Source organism: Pan troglodytes, chromosome 8 (genome assembly GCF_028858775.2).
Source record: "Pan troglodytes isolate AG18354 chromosome 8, NHGRI_mPanTro3-v2.0_pri, whole genome shotgun sequence".
NCBI classification, from domain to species: domain Eukaryota; kingdom Metazoa; phylum Chordata; class Mammalia; order Primates; family Hominidae; genus Pan; species Pan troglodytes.
The window spans coordinates 14,097,145-14,119,115 of NC_072406.2; the positions used below are offsets into that span (position 1 = coordinate 14,097,145).

At 47.1% G+C, this 21,971-nt stretch overlaps 2 protein-coding genes across 2 annotated transcripts in view; one reads left to right on the forward strand and one right to left on the reverse strand.

The window, feature by feature from the left end:
• Nucleotides 1-5,574, forward strand: part of WDR37 (WD repeat domain 37) — a 215,128-nt gene extending 209,554 nt beyond the window's left edge. The window contains exon 15 of the mRNA XM_063781291.1: nucleotides 5,552-5,574. Within this exon, the coding sequence (XP_063637361.1) occupies nucleotides 5,552-5,559 (8 nt within the window). The 3' untranslated portion in view covers nucleotides 5,560-5,574. The remainder of the gene's footprint in view (nucleotides 1-5,551) is intronic.
• Nucleotides 1-21,971, reverse strand: part of ADARB2 (adenosine deaminase RNA specific B2 (inactive)) — a 592,089-nt gene that overhangs the window by 80,247 nt on the left and 489,871 nt on the right. Inside the window, exon 4 of the mRNA XM_016962550.4 lies at nucleotides 7,778-7,892. Within this exon, the coding sequence (XP_016818039.2) occupies nucleotides 7,778-7,892 (115 nt within the window). The remainder of the gene's footprint in view (nucleotides 1-7,777; nucleotides 7,893-21,971) is intronic.

Genomic DNA, 21,971 nt, shown 5'->3' on the forward strand with positions numbered 1-21,971 from the left:
AAACTATCACAAGGACAAAAAAGCAAACACCGCATGTTCTCACTCATAGGTGGGAATTGAACAATGAGAACACATGGACACAGGAAGGGGGACATCACACACCGGGGCCTGTTGTGGGGTGGGGGGAGGGGGGAGGGATAGCATTAGGAGATATACCTAATGCTAAATGATGAGTTAATGGGTGCAGCACACCAACATGGCACATGTATACATATGTAACAAACCTGCACGTTGTGCACATGTACCCTAAAACTTAAAGTATAATAATAATAAAGAATATTTTAGCTTGTTGAATAATAGGAGAATGTGGCTTTACACACCCCAAACATTGCCTGGCATGCAGTTAAACACTGGATGCTAGTGTCCTTTATTTTTTCACCAACAAAGTTAGTGTTATGCTTCCATTAAAAAAAGACTCATAGTCAAAGAGACCAGAATAAAATGAGTTTAGTTGTGTTGCCTTGAGATATAATATGGCGTTGGATTTTCTTTTCCTGGTGAAGCCTTTTGGACAATTAGATTGAAGATAGAATTGAATGCTCAGTTATGAGTTAATGATCAGAAAAGTGAAGAAGTGTTTGAACAGCTTTGATTGGAGTACTAGACCTTGAGAGAGTGTAGCAAAACTATTTATTTTCTCCTCCATTTCTCATGTATTTCCATCTACCCATTTCCTTACTTGGGATAAATGAAGGCATTTGGTGAGGATTTAACTCACGGCCAGGGCTGCCAGTCCTCTCCTTAGTTAATTCAGCCTTGAGGGTTTTCATCCGCACCCTGTGAATTATTCCAGGCTAAACTATTTAAATGAGCCATGAGTGGGATTCGGGTGGAACAAATGTCCAGTCATTGATTTTCTTTTCCTCTCCATTTTGAGGAGGGATGTTTAGTAGAAATGTGTCAGCATTCACACTACGCAAGGGTCAGCACCGGTGTAGTGAAATCTGTCCTGCATTTTATAGTTTAAACCTAACAGTTTAAACCAAAGATTTAAAATCAATTGCCCATCAGTGCTCCTTATTGTACTCAGCCGTCGGCCTCCGTGAATCTTAATGTCCCTGAACAGACCCACAGAGACACAGCATCAGCTTCACGTTTCTCGGTATCCACTTAGCAATCATTAGATCAATTCCTTGAAATACAGATGATAATTCACCATCTTTCATCGCAGCATGAGGTTTCTGTTTAGGGTTTTTTGTCCAGTTCATTTGTTTCAGCTTATCTTCCTCATGCCCGACTGGATGCAAATAAAAAGACCTTGCTTTTAATTTTAAGATCAAAGTGACTGCCAGTCATTCAGGGGAGACAACGGAAGAAAGGTTTTGAAAAATTGGGGGAATAAACTCCTTATACTCTGCTTCTCTTAGGTCCTTGTGAAGATGAACTTACACAGATGCTCTTTGTATGATGGAAAGAGAAGTTTTAACTGTATTTAAACTGTCATGGTTTCTAAAGTGCAAATGGGAAAATCATGTTTGATAACCAGCTTTATCTGGTACAACACAATAACACAATTCTTTATTCAAGCCGAAAGCGTGGCACAGACAGTACGGACACATTTCTTTACCTTATGTGCTCATTTTAGGTTCAAAGCCAAGCATATGCAGCAAAACATAGTCTACATTTCAAAACTTGGAAAACTTATGCTCCATCGTGGAATTAATTGGCACTTTTGTATTTTTCCTAATAAGAGAGGCCGGACCACTTCCCTCAGAAGGGTTTCCTAGTTGTCCCGGGCTGTTTTTACAAAGTTAAACTCTACCAGGCTGTTTTCAAGAAATGTGCATTTTTCCAGGGCAGTTGTAAGTCCAAGAAAATTGTTGAGTGATAAAGCTGGACCTTAGTTTAAATGGGAAAGAATATTTATAAAAGCCATATTTTCAGAATATGTTTTGTAGGCTAGACTAGCAAAAATTTAAACATGAGCCCCTAATGTACTCTAGAAAACTCCTTTTTTCTAGTTATTTACTTAATAAACTCGAAAAATAATTTCCCATAAAGAGGTAATGCATGGTCACCACCGGGCCTTGATGCCTGCTTCCAAAAGGAACCTGGAGCTGGGAAGGATAAAGGACCATCAGCTCTACATTTCAGCTCTGCCCCGCCCTCAGGGCATCAGGAAAGCCACTTGGCCTCTTCATCTTCGTGTCTGCATTTCTTGAAGTGTTAATAAGAATTCCTGCCTTCCCCACTTATCGGGGTTATGTCAATCAAACTGATTAGTGTATGTAAAAATGCTGTCAAAATTATAAATCTGCATATTAAATGCAAGGCATCACCATCAACAGCCCCTTTAAGAATCATTCGCTCATGAAACACAAGAGTTTCTAAATAAAGCGGTGCCCTGACAGTTTGGCTAGTAAGTGTTGTAGGGGTTCAAGAGGATGAGGGAGAACATTTGCTTCTCTTTTTCCAGTGAAACGAGAGGATTCGGGAGGGAACAACGCTGAACTACTGTGTGATGGAGAGAAGGGGTGAGTGGGACCCATGCCCTCCCAGAAGATGCCCTGAGCGGGGGCCCAGGGTCCCCCAGAAGGCCTGAGCCAGGTCCACGCTTCCCCGGAAAACGGCCTGAGAGGGGGGCCCAGGCTCCCCCGGAAGACGGCCTGAGTCAGGTCCACGCTCTCCCGGAAGACGGCCTGAGTCAGGTCCACGCTCCCCCGAAAGACGGCCTGAGAGGGGGGCCCATGCTCTCTCAGAAGACGGCCTGAGTCAGGTCCACGCTCCCCCGGAAAACAGCCTGAGAGGAGGGCCCATGCTCTCTCAGAAGACGGCCTGAGTCAGGTCCACGCTCCCCCGGAAAACAGCCTGAGAGGGGGGCCCAGGCTCTTTCAGAAGACGGCCTGAGTCAGGTCCACGCTCCCCCGGGAGATGGCCTGAGCATGGGCGAGGCTCCTCCGGAAGACCTGAGCAACGGCCCATGCCCTCCCAGGCGACGGCCTGAGTGGGGTCCAGGCTCCCCCGGAAGACACGGTCCACGCTCTCTGAGAAGATGGCGTGTGGGTCGGCGCGGAGGAGGAGTGGAGAGAATGAGAACAAAGCTTCCCAGTGGAAGAGAGAGCAGCTGTCTTCACGGTCAGGCCTGGGAGGGCCCAGCCTCGTGCCTGTAGGTCCGGTGCAACAGCGCATGTGCTCCTGGCATAGGGCTCACTGGATTATTTTAAATAAATGGCTGTGGCAGTTGGCCAAGCATCCTGCTCTCTGGGGAGAATGCCTGAGGGTGGAAGCATTTGTTCAGCATGAAAGATGGAGTCCCACCCTACAGGGAGGAAAGGACCACCTGAGAAGGGTCCAGGGCCGGCTGGGACCACACCTCATTGGCGCTGTGGTGGGGGGCGGTGGGGGGGCCGTGCCCACAAATCCTAAGGAGACCTGAGCTGATGGAAATGGGCCCTGGGCCGCCTTCCCATCCGGGCGGGAGCCTGTGGGAGAAGGACCAGCCGGCCACCACCGCAGAAGACACCAGGCCAACGCCTACAATACCAGTCTAACGTCTCGTTCACAAGTGTGTGTATTCAGACGAGGGCCATCAGCAGGACACGGGAGAAAGACCACGCGAAACAGAAAGCCACTGCCCCTGGCCTGGAGGACACGGGCCAGGGCGTCTCCTCAGAGGAGTTGAGCAGAAGTTACAGCTACAGAACAAGAGGCTCCCTTGAAAAAGGAAGAATGGAGGATAAGAGAAAGATTTAAATAATGAAAATAGGTTGCAAAAATTAGGAGGGAAAGGCAGTTTATGAGCTGTGGGATAAATTTAAGAAATCTCCAAAAACATCGAGTAAAAGAATGAAGAGACAAATTTTAAAAGTAAAAGCAGAAAATTAATAGAGTGTTGAAAATTTAACAAAAATGCGTGTAAATGAAGGAATTCATAAAACAAATGACATAAAACTATACAAATAGCTTAAATATGTCAAGAGAAGTGAATGGCTCACACCTAAACATATTCTTAAATCCAACTTAAAAAAAAAAAAAGACCTTTCCCCCTCCCGGGTAGGTGTGAGTGCTGGTCACTGCAGAGAAAATGTGAGGCAGGTCAGAAATATTGGATAAAAGATAATGGAAACATTACTTCAAAATACTGAGGGAAAATAATTGAAAGCTTAGAATTCCCCCCTGGGAATCTATTGAGACGGATGACAAGCAAATCAAGGAATTTTGAGATGTGGGAATATTCACAAAGTTGATCTCCCATCGTTTTAGATGATGCTTCTTGAGGAAGCTCTCTATGAGGGGAGACAAAGCAAGGAGGAAGACAGTAATTCCGGAGATGGTGTCCCGCTGGAAGAGCAGGACGCCGGGTCTGCAGAGCACGTGCCTCGATGGGCCTGGCCTGGGAGTTCTCTGGGAGAGAGGCAGGTACCCTCTGTGAGATGCTTCCATAGAAGCCTCGTGACTTAGCACGTATGGTAAAGGCACAATCTTCCTCTTTCTTTTTTTTCAGTAAGAGAAAAAAGACATTCCAGAAAAAAACACGCACAATATTTCAAAAGCGATATAAGCAAGTCTAGCAACACAAGTGAATCAAACTTAAACACAACACAACTTGGAGCTGGGGGTGGAGGCGGAGCCTCTGCGTGTCCTGACGCCAGGCAGCCAGGCTCCCTTCCCAGCGGAACTGTGCTGGGAGGGTTGAAGGTGGTTCTGCTTGGCTCTGTAGTGGGAATATCTGCAACACTCTCAACAGATAGATGCTGTTCAGCTGTTACAATCACTCAAAAGACAAAGTAGAGAAGACTTAATTATGGGCATAAGAAAGGATATAAATACCAGTGATGATGGTGTAAAGATGTAACACGTATAATTGAGAGAGGCTGGCTAGTGGGGAAGGGGCTGAGGGCTGCCACCCTCAACGCACAGAACAGGGAGTGAAACCACACCCAAATTTGATGCAATAAGAAATAAAGGTTTATCTATAATTGCACATTACAAACATAATAATGGAAAATGAAAAAAGTATCAAATGTTAATAGCATGAGTCAATAGATGTTATCTAGAACTGAAAATCTAGAAATACAGAAGTATATAGTACTTAGAGTCATAAGAAAAAAATTTGAAATGGTTAGAGGTGGCTTCTGAGAGTGAAGGGGAGTGAGGGGTGGAGTGGGAGAATACGGCTTTTCATTCAGAAGTTCTTTAGAATCTTTACCATATGACTGCATTAATTTGATAAAAATAAAAACTTCTGTTCATAAGTATATATTTCTGTGATTATATTTCTCATAATGGCTAAGAAATGGTCTCTGATTCATAAACAGAACTTTCAGGAGCTAATAAATGTGAGTGAGTTGGCATCCCATCCACAGGAGGGGCAAATCAAATTGTGTTTTATTTCAAAATAAGTTTAATTTTAAAACATTGTGACATATACAGCAACTAGAACAAGACATATTACTCTGAGAATTTCTTAGGTATTTGCTTGAATAACTGAACTAGAATTAAGATGAAATGGCACATCAACTTTTAAGTAAATGAGTATCTAAAAATGTTTGTATTGGTAATTTTGCACATTTCTAATTTTTTAAAATCAGTGTTTGTCTCTTTACAATAGGAAAGTAAATTTAAGCAAGTTATTCTTCAGCGTTCAGAAGTCACTAATTAGTGAAGCTCTACCTTATGAAGTCTCATTTTCATGTAAGTTTAATTCATATAGATAAATTGCCTACACATAAAGCATTGTATTCACTGGCAACTTAGAAGTATCATTTCCCCACAAGCCTCTAAAACATTACTATTTTCCACATGAAGTTTGAGAGTAGCTTCCAAAACTTGCCAGATTTGTTTCCCAGAAAGATGGAAAGATATTGAGTTCCGGTGCTGAGAAATGCTACAAACTTACTTTCCAGGTCATACTGACTTATGCCTCTGGGGCTGGAAGTGCATTGCACAATAAGGAAGCCAGGGTGGCTGGTGCCCCTCCCCTCCCCTTTCTACTCCCTCCCCCTACCCTTCCTCCTTTCCTTTTCATACCAAGACACTAATTTAACCTGAGTTCAGAAATCTGTAGCAGAAGTCTGTGTAACACTCCACATTTTAAAATTTACCAAAGTTTTGTTTATATGGACCAGCAACCCTGTGTGTATGTAATTCTTTTATAGTTGTTTTATATTGGATTTAAATTGTTCTGTATGAACCATTCCCCACTAGAACATAAGAGCCACAAGGGTAGGCATTTGGTCTCTTGTTCTCTGCTGATTCCCCAGAACTTTGTATGCCAGGCACTGACTAAATAATTTGTAAATAGTGCCATTACCAATAATTAACTAACACTTACATGGTACTTGCCACGGGCTAGGTAACTTTCTAAGAGCTGGAAATACATGAACACGTTTAGCCTTCAAAGTAACCTGATCAGGTAGGTGTTGCTGTTATCCCCATTTTAAAGGTGAGAGAACAGAGTCCCAGCGAGGCTCAGTGGCTGGTCATGGGTCGCAGAGCTCTGTGCAGGTAGGGCTGGATTCTGTGCTAGGATGATGCTCTTGGCCTGCCAAACTCACTGCTCCCTCAGTGAGACTGCTGTACCCTGAGTGGGGGCTGTGTCTCTTCCTCACAGCCCCGTGGGCCTACAGAGCAGTGCCCAGTGTATGGCGGTGCCCAATTGATGGCTGCATGCTGGAGGATGAAGGAATGGTCACCTCCAGCAGGGATGAGCTTGGTGGAGGTGAACTCTTAGCCCTCAATTTAGAACATTCCTAAATCCACAGAGAGGCAGGTGTCATCTGTGTCTGAAAGGGGGCCAGGTGCTGGTGGCCAGGGTGGGGCTGGTATATTTCTATACTGGATGATGTGTTTATAAAGCAACTTTACCTTTCAAAGAATCTCATATTCTAGATCTTACCCAGCTACATTGTGAGAAAGCAGCTTCATTTTCATTTTACCAGGAGGCCCACATTGGGAAGATCACACAGCCAAGACATGGCGCTGGGTTCCAGTGTTCCCACACCCAGCAAGATTGGAGAGGACCCTGCTGGCCCAGCGCGGCTGAGAACCATGCCAGTCATCTGGTCCTTTATTTTGTAACATAAATATGTTTGTACGTCAGCTCGATGGTCTTTTTCCGCCTTAGATTTTGCTGGCACATGCAGAGCAAGTGTGTGTGTGAAACTTAATCCAAAGGTCAGTTACTATTTCACAGTAATGACTCCCAAGTGTGTGAGAGTGTAATGAATGTGACGAGGAGGTCATTACACACTCGTGAAAAACTCTGGAAATGGAAATGGTTGAATTCAAATAACCAGCTGGCTTGTTATTAATGGGTTGGTGGCTCGTTGTTTCCACGGGGCTGATTGATCACATTTAGCCCTCATTCATCTCTTCCCCCATCCTGGCTGACTGGAGAGGACGCCTTCTTGGCTCTCAGCATGCCCCTCGCGGCTGGGTCACCCTTGTTTCTCAGAGTGGAATTCCCTCCCTGTGAGTTTGAGATGGGGAATCTTGGCAGAAAGGAGAGCATTCGGGGTGGGTTACACCCCAACGAGAGGGACTTAGGACTCTCAGGAGACGTGGGTCCTCCGGAAGGGGCTGGCCAGGCCCCCCAGAGTCGGGGGATGCCCAAGCAGAGCTGGGCCCCGGCAGCCTAATCACAGCACCATGGTCAGGATGGCTTTTCCTGCTAATATGCTCTGGCCACTGATCTCTGTATATGCTATAATATTTTGTCTTTCTTTGTCACAGCCTGTTGTGGAAGAGAGAGCCTTTTGGCCTCCAAGATCAGGTAGATGCTAATGCTCCTTTCTTTAGAGATGAAAATGCCCACAGGAAAAGAGGAGGTGGCTACCTTTGGTCATGACGATTCCTGCCAGCGCTTTATGGCGGGCGTGCATGGGCGTGAGGTCCGTCGTCACCTCGCGGAACTTCTGTGTGACCAGCTGGGATATGGAGTCTGCGAATTCCTGAAAGACACAAGCACAGGCCTCCACGTTGGGCTGAGCAGGTGCCGTGGAGGATGATGGGGCACTATCCTCCCCGTCCTCACAGCCTCATCCCCATGTGGCCACACATGGGCCTGCTCTCCTCCCCTCCTCACAGCCTTGTCCCCACGTGACCACACATGGCCTCTCCCTGGCTGTGCCCTCAAAGCTCAGAATCATATTGAGTGGCTTATGAGTGGTTAACCCCAGCATTGCTCTCAGCAGAAACCCTGAGCTCTGCCAACCTCCCCATGGAAACAGTGTCTACTTCCTCTCCCTGCCTCTCAGAGCAGTGACTGGAGGAGTCTTTCGGCGGGGAGGGAATTTTTATAGGGATGATGGGCCACCGCAGTCTTCTGAGTATTCCAGAGCCGGTGTCTACACAGCCAGCAGTCTCAGGGTGCTCTTCTGGCAAAATGGCTGGCGCTGTGGCTCTCTCCACAACCTCTTCTCACCTTCCTGCACATGCACACAGATGCACACATTCACATGCAACACACAACACACCTAGGGCACATGTGCACATACAAATATGCACACACAGGCACACACAGGCACACAGACACATACACGTGTGCCCCTGCACACCCCTTAACATAATCTGATTAGTGATAAGGTGACTCCTGGTCTCTGGGAAGACAGCACACACAGTGTGGCTCTGTGGCCGCCCTTTCCCCGGCTCCTCTGGGCCCAAGGCTGCAGCACTGCCCTTTCCTTGACATGGGGCCCCAAGCTTTTCTTCGGGGGCAGTTTGGCTGGCATAGCCATTGCAGGCCTTGGAGTAGGGAAGCCTGGTTGGACCCTCAGTTCTGCCACTCAGGAGCCTGGGTGAGTCGTTAACTCCTCGGAGCCCGTTTTCCTAATTTACAAGTGAATCATCTTCATTTCCACCTTATGGTGTTTTCGTAAGGATTAAATGTAATACGGTGTCTTAAGTGCTCAGCACAGTGCCCCACACTTGGTAGGAAGTGCTCAGAGATGACGGCTGTGACTATTACTCTTATTATTTTCATCATTATCATCATCTCCCCCAGTCACCACAGGCATTGCCTGAGCCTCTGAGCAGCCAAATCAATTCATCATCTCATCCAGGAGGCAGGAAACAGTCCCTTTTCCTGATGGACTAGGCTTCCCCATTACCACCAGGCATGTGTTGATGTTGATACTGCAGCATTGGGCCTGGTTTCCACATTTCCACCGGGCGTGTGTGGATGCTGATGCTGCGCAGGCATTGCTGCTGATAAGGACAGCTCTCTGATTAATAACGCTAAGAAAGATAGACAGTTTTTAAAAATCCCACTTGTAGGCAATAAAACATGTTTGTGTGAAAACAGCCCTGCCTGCCAGAAGCAAAAAACCTGCCACAAAACAACCTAGCACCTCTCCCTCTTAATTCTTCTGCAGTCAAGGGCAGAAGTGCAGGGCCCGGCGCAGTCTCCTCTGCTCACCCCGGGGTTTGAGGGCCCCAAGCCGCTGTAGCCTGTAAGTGATGTCAGCTACCTTTCCCACTGTGTCGTGAATCAATATGGAAGCCCCACATAGGACAGATTGCAGATGAAAGGCACCCCGACCTTTCAGGGACTGCTGTGAGCCTGGAGTCTTCCTGGGTGCTCCCAGTCCAGGCTGCTCCCAGCTGTCCTGTCTTTCGTGTCTGGAATCAGGTCCAGAGAGGGAAACCTGTGTCCTGGACACCCCGTGTGCTGTGTCCTGGGGCTGCTGGAAAAATACCCTTAACTGGGGGTCTTTAAACAACAGGGATTCATCCCCCCGAAGCTCTGGAGGCAGAGATCTGAGACTGAGGTGTCCAGGGGCAGTGCTGCCTCCTGAGGCTCTGGGGAACCTTCCTGCCTCTCCTGGCTCCAGGCCTCCGGGCGTCCCTGGGCGGTGGCCGCATCACTGCAGTCTCCGCCTCTATCCCCACGTGGCCTTCTCCTCTGTGTCTGTGTCTGCTCTTCTGCCTCTTGTAGGGACAACTGTCATTGAATTTAGGGCCCACTTGGGCAATCCAGGATGAGGCCATCTCAAAGTCCTTAACTTGAGGATATCTGCAGAGAACATTTTCTCAGTTACCGTCATGGGGTTGGACGTGTCTTTCTGAGGCTACTGTTCAACCTGCTGCACCCTCGTTTACTCTTTCAATGCATGCTGTCAAGGGAGAGCGTGATTCTTAATTTTTTTATTTTTCTTTGAGATAGGGTCTCTCTCTGCCGCCCACGCTGGAGTGCAGTGGTACTATCACGGCTCACTGCAACCTTGAATTTTTGGGCTCAGATGATCCTCCCACCTCAGCCTCCCAAAGCGCTAGGATTACAGGCTCCAGCCACTGGGCCAGGCCCCTGTGATAACCTGGTCTTCCTTGGTGCCCAAATCACACACAGTTGCCATGAACGACGTCCACAAGGTGGGTGGCAGGCGGGAGCCTTCGTGATGGTCCTTGGTTCTCCCCTAGAAGGCTGGCTGCCCACATCTAAAGGTCAGGCCTGGTTGTGAGGTTGTCCGGCCCTGCCTGTGCCCCCCACGACCTTGCACGCTGAGCTCTGAGCTGGGGCGGAGAAGAAGATGCAGGGGGAAAGAGGCCCACAGAGTCCTGGAGCCCCAACAGGCCTCAGCTATCACCTCAGGCCTCGAGAAGTCAGCTTCTGAGCACCATGACAGACGGTGAAGGTGACATAAGCAGCCCCACCACAGGCTCCTGCAGGGCGTGTGCTGCCAGCCCCATCCTGCCAGGACCTCCCGCATCTCCCAGGGGAAGCATCCGGGCACAGGGTTGATGGGGCAGCCCTGGCTCTGGGACCAGGTGACGGGTGGGACCTCTGCCAGGCCCGGGGCTCGTGGGTGCCAGCAGGTCTGGGAGGTGGGGAGGCTTGTGCTGGGCCTTGACTTGGGGTGCTCATCCTCACCGGCCCTGCAGAGAGGACAGGGCACTGAAGGGCTTCCCACTGGGAAGAGGGTCTAGAAAGCCTTGTCCAAAGCTGATGTCTGAGATAAACCTTGAAGGATGAGTAGGAGAGCTTCCCTTTCTCGGGTGACAGAATGCAGACTGCTCTCCCGCTGGCTCGCCCCACGGCACATGGGCAGGCGAGGGCAGCACCGATCAGCATTGCTGCACAGGCGTCCTGGACTCCAGCCACGGGGACACTTCCCCAGCCCAGGCAGTGGCCATGGCAGCCTGGGGGCCACATCTGTCCCACGGGGTTCACTGTCGTTGCCAGCTCTGGTATCCGATTCTGGGTGATTCATGGGTGTTAATGTTGATTCAAGGACAGAACTACATCTTTTGCTTCTAAAACAGCTTTTGTGGTGCCAGGCATCTGATTCCAGCACACGCTGTGCTCCAGAGTTATTCCAAATGACGTGTGTAGCTCTTTCTTTGTTTTTTTTTAGGATGAAGTTTCAAATGTCTAAGAAGTGATAGCTTGTCCAGCACAGGAGGCCTCTCTGTGTCACTTTGTGTCTGCTTGAAAGGCTCCAGCACAGGACATCAGGACGGTCTCAGACCACTGAGTCATAACAGTGCGTGCAAACATAGATTTCACTGTGGAAACCTAGGGAGTGCTCTGTCCCCTTAGAGATGGGAAGACACACAAACAGTGACAGCAGGGACTCGTTCTGAGCAGGCGCGGTACCTGCCCAGGAAGGTGCCAATATTATCCTTTTTAGCTCTTGAAGCAACGTAACCAGTCACACAGCAGGGGGTGGCAGAGACGGGACGTACCCCAGCCGCCTTGACCTTGACCCTTGCACTGAACTGGTGACCAGATTGCTCTGAGGAAAAGCAGGATCTGAACTCAAGGATGGCCGCAGGCTTCACTGCCTCCGGGTGCAGGCTGGAGCAGCCGCGGCTGGGACAGAACACGGGTGAAGGCGGCTGGCACCCCAAGAAGGTGGTGGTCCTTGGAGGGGGGCCCGTGGTGGAGCCTGGCCACCCACTCTCCGCACCCTGCAGGCCTTTACCCCTGCCCTAGGCTCCCACTATGAACCAAGCAGCCTGAGCCCTGGCCGCTCCCTTGTGGGGTCATTCGAGGAACAGCTGGGGTGGAATGAATCACATTTGGTTTGGGCCTCAGCATTTCCACAGATGAAGGCCTCCTCGACTCACTGGGGAGGGCTTGCATGGCCAGCAGATGCCAGGTGGAGAGTGATGCTCAGCTTTCTTCTAGAGTGACAAGGGCCCCTGGCTGGTAGAGATGGCCTTGAACTGACAGAGCAGAATGGAGATATTGCTGGCCAGACAGTTCCACCCACCCCAGCTGGAGGAGCTGGGAGGTGCAGCTGACAGCCAGGAGGCCATGGCACCCAGGTGTGCACATTCAGTCCTGCAGGGTGGCTCCAGGCAGTGGCCATGGCGCCCTCAAGGGCAGGGCACTTCCTCTCCCCAGGTCCACACATTCCCGACTCCACAGCCAGTCTTTCTTTCTTTCCTTCTTTTTTTTTATTATTTAAGTTTTAGGGTACATGTGCACAATGTGCAGGTTAGTTACATATGTATACACGTGCCATGTTGGTGTGCTGCACCCATCAACTTGTCATTTAACATTAGGTATATGTCCTAATGCTATCCCTCCCCCCTCCCCCCACCCCACAACAGGCCCCAGTGTGTGATGTTCCCCTTCCTGTGTCCATGTGTTCTCATTGTTCAGTTCCCACGTATGAGTGAGAACATGTGGTGTTTGGTCTTTTGACTTTGCAATAGTTTGCTGAGAATGATGGTTTCTAGCTTCAACCATGTCCCTACAAAGGACATGAACTCATCATTTCTTATGGCTGCATAGTATTCCATAGTGTATATGTGCCACATTTTCTTAATCCAGTCCATCATTGTTGGACATTTGGGTTGGTTCCAAGTCTTCGCTATTGTGAATAGTGCCGCAATAAACATACGTGTGCATGTGTCTTTATAGCAGCATGATTTATAATCCTTTGGGTATATACCTAGTAATGGGATGGCTGGGTCAAATGGTATTTCTAATCCTAGATCCCTGAGGAATCGCCACACTGACTTCCACAATGGTTGAATTAGTTTACAGTCCCACCAACAATGTAAAAGTGTTCCTATTTCTCCACATCCTCTCCAGCACCTGTTGTTTCCTGACTTTTTAATGATCACCATTCTAACTGGTGTGAGATGGTATCTCATTGTGGTTTTGATTTGCATTTCTCTCGTGGCCAGTGATGATGAGCATTTTTTCATGTGTCTTTTGGCTACATAAATGTCTTCTTTTGAGAAGTGTCTGTTCATATCCTTCGCCCACTTTTTGATGGGGCTGTTTGTTTTTTTTCTTGTAGATTTGTTTGAGTTCATTGTAGATTCTGGATATTAGCCCTTTGTCAGATGAGTAGATTGCAAAAATTTTATCCCATTCCGTAGCTTGCCTGTTCACTCTGATGGTAGTTTCTTTTGCTGTGCAGAAGCGCTTTAGTTTAATTAGATCCCATTTGTCAATTTTGGCTTTTGTTGCTTTAGACATGAAGTCCTTGCCCATATTCACCCAGTACAGGAGCACCCAGATTCATAAACAAGTCCTTAGAGACCTACGAAAAGACTTAGACTCCTACACAATAATAACGGGAGACTTTAACACCCCAGTCAACATTAGACAGATCAATGAGACATAAAGTTAACAAGGATATCCAGGAATTGAACTCAGCTCTGCACCAAGCGGACCTAATAGACATCTACAGAACTCTCCACCCCAAATCAACAGAATATACATTCTTTTCAGCATCACACCACACCTATTCCAAAATTGACCACATACTTGGAAGTAAAGCACTCCTCAGCAAATGTAAAAGAACAGAAGTTATAACAAACTGTCTGTCAGACCACAGTGCAATCAAACTAGAACTCAGGATTAAGAAACTCACTCAAAACCACTCAACTACATGGAAACTGAACAACCTGCTCCTGAATGACTACTGGGTACATAATGAAATGAAGGCAGAAATAAAGATGTTCTCTGAAACCAATGAGAACAAAGACACAACATACCAGAATCTCTGGGACACATTCAAAGCAGTGTGTAGAGGGAAATTTATAGCACTAAATGCCCACAAGAGAAAGCAGGAAAGATCTAAAATTGACACCCTAACATCACAATGAAAAGAACTAGAGACGCAAGAGCAAATACATTCAAAAGCTAGCAGAGGCAAGAAATAACTAAGATCAGAGCAGAACTGAAGGAAATAGAGACACAAAAATCCCTTCAAAAAATTAATGAATCCAGGAGCTGGTTTTTTGGAAAGATCAACAAAATTGATAGACCGCTAGCAAGACTAATAAAGAAGAAAGAGAAGAATCAAATAGATGCAATAAAAAATGATAAAGGGATATCAACACCGATCCCACAGAAATACAGACTACCATTAGAGAATACTATAAACACCTCTACGCAAATAAACTAGAAAATCTAGAAGAAATGGATAAATTCCTCGACACATACACCCTCCCAAGACTAAACCAGGAAGAAGTTGAATCTCTGAGTAGACCAAAAACAGGCTCTGAAATTGAGGTAATAATTAATAGCTTACCAACCAAAAAAAGTCCAGAACCAGATGGATTCACAGCCGAATTCTACCAGAGGTAGAAGGAGGAGCTGGTACCATTCCTTCTGAAACTATTCCAATCAATAGAAAAAGAGGGACTCCTCCCTAACTCATTTTAGGAGGCCAGCATCATCCTGATACCAAAGCCTGGCAGAGGCACAACAAAAAAAGAGAATTTTAGACCAATATCCCTGATGAACATTGATGCAGAAATCCTCAATAAAATACTGGCAAACCGAATCCACCAGCACATCAAGAAGCTTATCTACCATGATCAAGTGGGCTTCTTTCTTTCTGCTTCTTTCCTTCCTTCCTTCCCTCCCTCTTTCTCTCTCTCTTTCTTTTTCTCCTTTTTGAGACAGAGTCTAGTTCTGTCACCCAGGCTGGACCTCAGTGGCATGATCTCAGCTCACGGCAACCTCCGCCTCCCAGGTTCAAGCAATTCTAGTGCCTCAGCCTCCCAAGTAGCTGGGACTACAGGCGCGCGCCACTATGCCTGGCTAATTTTAGTTTATTTTGTACTTTTTAGTAGAGATGGGGTTTTGCCATGTTGGTCAGGTTGGTCTAGCACTCCTGACCTCAGGTGATCCTCCCGCCTTGGCCTCCCAAAAGTGCTGGGATTACAGGTGTGAGCCACCACACCCGGTCTTTTCTTTTTTTTTTTTAATTTCAACTTATATTTTGGGTTCAGTGGGTACATGTGCAGGTTTGAGTGATGCTGAGGTTTGGTGTACGAGTGACCCAGGTAGTGAGCACAGTACTTGGTAGTTAGTTTCTCAACCCCCTCCCTCCCCCCAGTATTCCCCAGTGTCTGCTCTTCCCATCTTGATGTCTGTGAGTACTCTTATGTTTAGCTTCCACTCGTAAGTGAGAACATGCGGTATTTGGCTTTTTCTGTTCATTCGTTTAGGATGACGGCTTCCAGCTGCATCCATGTAACTGCAAAGAACATGATTTCATTCTTTTTTTTTTTTATGGCATAGGCTGTTTCTCAATCCATTATGTCCTGCCCTGCCTCAGTCTCTAAAATCCTTCCTAGGCCCGAAAGGTTTCCTATTCCCCTGTTTGGAGGTCCTCTCCCTCATCTGCAATCCACTGCCTTTAGAACTCCAGCAACATTCATGTAGGGGTCGATTCATGTTTTTTCCTGCATGATTACCTAACAGTTCATGTTTTATGGTGTGACTCCTATGCAGTGCTGCATCTGTGGCTGGGAGCATGGCTTGGATGCGTTTTGCATTTTCGTGGTCCTGCCATAGCACCATGAGTGATCATGGCTGTCATCAACCTCTCGAATGAATGACTGCGTGTATGGATAAGTGAAACTCTCAAGGATGAATTATCTAAAAAGTAAAATTTCAGAAAAAAGTTGGTTATTTTTCCCACCAGTTATTATCAGCATTTTTTTTTCCCAACCTTTTCACACTGTCTTTATCTGCTGGGGCTGCCGTAAAAGAATACCATAGACTAGGCAGCTTAAGCAACGGAAATTAACGTTCTTAATGGTTCTGAAAGCTGAAGCCTAAGATCATGGTGTCGGCCAGGTCAGTTTCTTTCTGAGGCCTTTTCTCTTGGTGCGTGGGTGCTGCCATCTTGTCATGTGCTACATGAACTCTCCTTTGTGTATGCATGAAGACAGAGCAGGACCAGACTCCATGGCATCATTTGTTTGTTTGTCTGTTTGATTTTGAGACATAGTCTCCCTCTGTTGCTCAGGCTGGAGCGCTGTGGCGTGATCATAGCTCACTGCAGCCTCAACTTCCAGGGCCCAAGTCATCCTCTTAGCTCAGCCTGCCAAGTAGTTGGGACCACAGACACAGGGTGCCATACCTGGCTAATTTTGCAGTATTTTGTAGAGGCAGGGTCTCAGTGTGTTGCTCAGGCTGGTCTCAAACTCCTGGGCTCAAGCAGTCCTCCTGCCTTGGCCTCCCAAAGTGCTGGGATTACAGGTGTGAGTCACCGTTCCTGGCCTGTGGGGTCATCTTTAATAAGGACACTAATCCACTGGATAAGCTGCCTCAACTCCATGACCTCATTTTGCCGTAAGTACTTCCTTAGGGTTTTGGACTTGCATGGGCCCTGCCACCCTTTCCTTGTTGCCTCTTTCTCTCTCTTGGAAAGGGACGTCTACTCCATGCCTGGCTCACTGTTATATTTTGGGAACATGGAACTTGTTTGGGTTCCGTGGTTCACGGCTGGAGGGGAGAGCTCAGCTTCAGGGTGGGCAAATTGCACCCCGAGTCCCACCCATTCCTGATTCAGGTGAAGTTTTGTTGAGGCTCAGGACTTCACACCTTAGTGCTGATGCTGGAATGAGCTAAGACTTCTGGGGCTGTTGGGATGGGATGAGTGCATTTGCCATGCAAGAAGGATGTGAATTTGGGGGAGGTCAGGGACAGGATGTTCTCAACTGAATGTCTGTGGCAGCATCACCTTGTTGGCTCAGAGTGAGTGAGCTCACTCTCCGGTGTCACCTCTTACAAGAACACTAATCCCATCAAGATCAGGACCCCACTCTCATGGCCTCACTTAACCTGAACTACTTCCTTAGAGGCCCCATCTCCAAATACAGCCACACTGGGAATTAGGGCTTCAACATATGAATTTCGGGGGACACAAACATTAGTTCCATCAAACAAAACATGATGTCACCTGAGCGGCTCCCTTTCTGAACCCATGTCATGTGTTAGCCTGGTGGGTACACCTTAGGGGCAGGCACCACTTGCTCTCTGCCCCTCATAGGCTTTATCCAGAAACATGTGGACATGCAGGTGTGGACTGTCCCTCCTTCCTTGACACACGACATCTCCTTGCTTCCAGCATCTAGGAGGGCTGTGTGACCAGGGCTGCCTGTTGAGTGCTGGAGGAAATTGTGTTTGCCATTTTTAGGTGTGGATCCTGAAATTCCTAAGTGATGCTCCGTGAAATTCCTAAGTGATGCTCCGTGAAATTCCTAAGTGATGCTCCGTGAAATTCCTGAGTGATGCCCCGTGAAATTCCTAAGTGATGCTCTGTGATATTCCTGAGTGATGCTCCGTGATATTCCTAAGTGACGCTCCATGAAATTCCTAAGTGACGCTCCGTGAAATTCCTGAGTGATGCTCTATGAAATTCCTGAGTGATGCTCCGTGTTTGCCTCCTAGGCTCTTTTCCTCCTCTTTCTCAATCCCCCGTTTCTCTCTTCCCTCCCTACAAGCTGGATTCAGAGAACCCCAGGATGGAGCCACGAGAGGGTTGGGGCCAGGGTGAAGGAATTAGCTACAAGCTGAGCACGCACGGCTTATTTATAGTGCGCCACTGGCTTTGGGGGCCGTGGGTTACGGCAACAATGTTATTTACTCTGAGTCATAGAGGAGAGAAATCCATGAGAAAAAGACAAAGAAAACGTGGCAATCAAATTGAAGACTTATGCAAATAGTGCATGAAATCTTACAACTTATAAATAGAAAATGTCTCTGCACCATAACTCATGATTGATTTGACATGTGTGGTGGATCCATGATGAGTTGGTCTATTGCTGATGTCACACGTTTGGTGGGTCCAGATGATGACCTCATCTCCACTTAGGGGCTCTTCAGGCCTGGAGGCGGGTCTTGAGCATGTGCTGGGGGGTCCCCAGGCCTCAGGAACTAGCTCCTCCTCACTGTTCTGCTGGCCAGTAGAAAACATTTTTGTTATGAAAGTAGCCATTATTAGGGCCTCACCTATGGAATGCTAGATTTCTGTGCGTTGGTGGTTTGTGGATTCAGGTATGCAATAGGAGGCCCAGGCAAAGCACCATGCGCTTATATGCTTTGTGCTGGTCGATCCTGGTCCAATGGAAAGATGTGGATTGGATAGCTCCAGCACTTGTTTCTGAGAATCTGTCCAGCTCTCGTGCAAGTCCAGCCTTGGTGAAAGACAATTTGCGTGATTTCTCAGCACGGTGCCAGCAGGGCTCAGGAGCAGCACCGAGGGGTGCACAGAGACTGTCACCCCAGAGTGCCCCAGCATCCTGCCCCTCAGGGACCGCAGGGCTGCATGGGGAGGATGTGGCACTAGGTTCCTGGGTGACTGCTCTCACTACACTCCTAAGCCCAGGAAACTTCCATGAGAACTTTTTTTTCCTTTTAAAAAGCCAACCCCATCTCCTCCTCTATAATCCTTTTCTCTTTATTCTTTACGTTTTAAATTGAGGGGTGCTTGACATTTATATGAAGCATATTTTTCAACTAACATTTTATAAAGGCAAATGTAAAAAGAGAAAAGCAAAAATTTAAAAAACTTTCCTTACTTTGGGTGGTGAACTAATTAAAATGTAGAGAGATTTGTAGTAAGCTGGTGAAATTTTCTCTCTTTGCTATTTAACCAGCGTGATTTCCCATGACGGCTTCAGCAAGTCTCACCTCCTGGCTGGGGTCCCCACGGGTTGGCACAGCTCAGCTCCAGTGATAACCTCACTGCCTGAGTAATTAATCTCTTTCTCCAGGAAGTGGAGTTAGAATGGGTTGTGTTGGGGTCCCATTTACTCACTGCAGATCTTCCTCCCCTCCCTGTCCTTTCGAGACCACCTTGGTGTTTACGTGGTGCTCAGAGACCTGAAATATTTCTGTGCTTGGCCACAAACCCATCTTACTGATAACCAACACAGCTTTCAACACAGATCTTGCTTTTTTGCACTGCGTCCTTCCATTTCCCCAGTGAAGCCCTTTCCGGGTCTCTCCACAGAACTGTGTCTACTGTGCCACAGGTATTTTAAGTGATTGGTTTTTAATTAAATCACATACATGATTGCAGCTCTATGTAGTTTTCCATAGTTGAATTACTGTATGTAAATGACACTGCCATTGATGACGTAGGGTGTTAGAAGCTAGACAGCAGCTTAGAATTCAGATAGGGAGACATACTTCTTTAACACTAGGGATGTTTAATGTTTTAATCACTTGGGATATAATATATACAGTCAACTTTGGTTACTGCAAACCCAACTAATCAGACTTTGCAATAATGTGATTTTCTTCCCCACCTGGCACTTGGTTTACAGGAGAAGCAGCTAAAGTGCTCAAAAATAAGCTTGTGCCTGATTAGTTTTTTGCATGCAAATTACAGAATATGCTCATGGGCCTGCAAGGGGTTCATTTCATCTCCTAGGATGGATAAATGCATTCAGATTTAGTGTTCTGAGCACATGGGCCAAGTTATATTGCATGGTCCCTTTCTAAAATAAGGGAAGACACTTTCCCATAACCCAGAGAACTGAGTTATCTCATTGTGTATTATGACCAATCCGCACCTTCCCGTCGTATCTTTCAATTCAGTGCCTACGTCAGAAGCTCTACAGAGGCTCCTAGGGTGCTCAAAAACCATGTGCTTACTAGTTCCGTCCACTTGAACTTGCATCACAGAAGGTAGACAAACCTATGTTTCTCTATGGAGGTCAAATGCCAGCTCCTTTATAAAGGCTTCCCAGCATGGGAACCCTTGGTGTCTTACAGCACTTTCAAGCTGTGTCCTTTCCTGGCATAATTTGTATGCTTGTCTTTCTTTCTCCTGTACATGTCATACATGTGCAATATACCACAGACCTTGTGGACAGGTGGTTACTGTTTCTACTGACTTTCTATTGGTTAATAGGAGTTCTAGCTAAGGTCATTGAAATCGTGCTACTTGCCAGACACTTTCTAAATGCTTTAGGTGCATGTTTTCAATTAATCCTCATAAACCACTTTATAGTTAAGGGGCTGCAATGATCTCTATATTTGTTAACAATCCTGTGAATTAATGGTAGTGTGCACAGCTTAGGACACGTGTCCTACAAGTGGCTTATTGGTGGGGTGTTGTCCATCATGAGAATAACTGGTGTGGACAGCCTATGGCATATGCCCTCCATGTGGTTCATCAGAGGAGTATTGACGATCTTGAGAATGACTTCTGTAGACGGCCTATGGCCTGTGTCCTTCATGTGGCTTATTGGTGGAGTGTTGATGATCATGAGAATAACTAGTGTAGACAGCCTATAACACATGCCTGAGCAGTGGAGTGTTGTCCATCATGAGAATAACCAGTGTAGACAGCCTATGGCCTGTGTCCTTCATGTGGCTCACTGGACTTGTACAGATACTTGCAGGAGGAAGAGGCCACTTCTGGGTAGGGACTGGGAGTGGGGTAGTCAGGGAAGCCTCCCTGGAAGAGATAGTTTATGTGATTCCTTCAAAGCCCAGAAAGAATCTAAATTGTCAGGGATTAAATGATCATAAAAACTTAGTAGAAGCCGTAGCCTGAAGCAGTTCAGAGGTGGAAACATTTGTTTTTGGGATAAGAACAAAGAGTAGATCAGTCTGGCCTGAGTAAGAATTTGTGCAGAGTAGTTATGAGAAATTAAACTGAAAGGGCCACTCACTACAAGAGAGTGTAGGGTCTCGATTCCAGGCCAAGGAGTTCATCTGTTAATTCATCAAATATTTATGGAATGCTTCTCAGGGTCAGACACGATTATACCTGCCAGGGATACATCAGCACAGAAACAGGCAGAGATCGCTCCCACGTGAAGCTCAGACGTTACCCAGGCACATGGATGTCCTTTGAGGGACCCTGACTGGCAGGGTGACAGGGCTGGGTCTGCAGCTGTGTGAGGGGCCACATGTCTTGGTGAGGACAGTGATCCAGGGCCTGGCACCGAGGGCACGTCTCAGTCATGGTAAGGTCAGCAGTTTGTTGTTTTGCTTTGCTTCAAGCACCCTAGATGTAAGCTGAATTATGAGGATGCTCTCAGGGCTAGGAAGGTTAAACTGTTGCACTGGACCTGCACTATAGCTGTTACTACCGATGGCTGCCTCCACCCACAGCACGGGTAGCACCCTGCGAGGCTCTCGATTGAGATCCCTGCTGGGAACTGTTAACACATTATTTAATCCACCCAACAACTGTGTGAAGAACCGTCCCATTTTATAACTGTAGCAAAAGAGTTTTAGGGAGATTTGGTAGCTCGGCCAAAGATCTAAAGCAAGCAAGTAGTTGAGGCAGAAATGGGGTTGTTTCAGGTCTGAATCTGAGCTGTGGCAGCCTATCTTCATGGACACTACCTGATGCTCTTTTGAGGTGGATTCCCAGAAGGTCTCAGAAAACAAATCCAACCATACACTGTAAATCCTTGAGATATAGAACTCAGCACATCTGTGGGGTCCAACTCCAGTCCTTGAGTGGGAGAGGAAGGTGGGCCTTAGAGACCCTCATGGTCTGGTCCACCTTCAGTCCTTGAGGGGTGACTTCCCCTCCAGACAATATCAGGAAGGCATAGGTTGCCATCCAGATGCCCCAGCTCCTGCAGAGGACAGGTGAGCGGCTGGGGAGGGGACGAGAGAGGCTGGACTGGGGGCAGGTGAGATAGTGCTTTGCAATATAGAAAGCCCTGCACAGAGAGACTCTAAAACCTGTTCAAAAAAGCCTGAATAATCAACAGAAAAGTCATCTGCAGCATAAATTCTTTTTTATATATGAAAAAGACATCCAGCTGTCCCCATTATTGTTGGTGATTTAGCC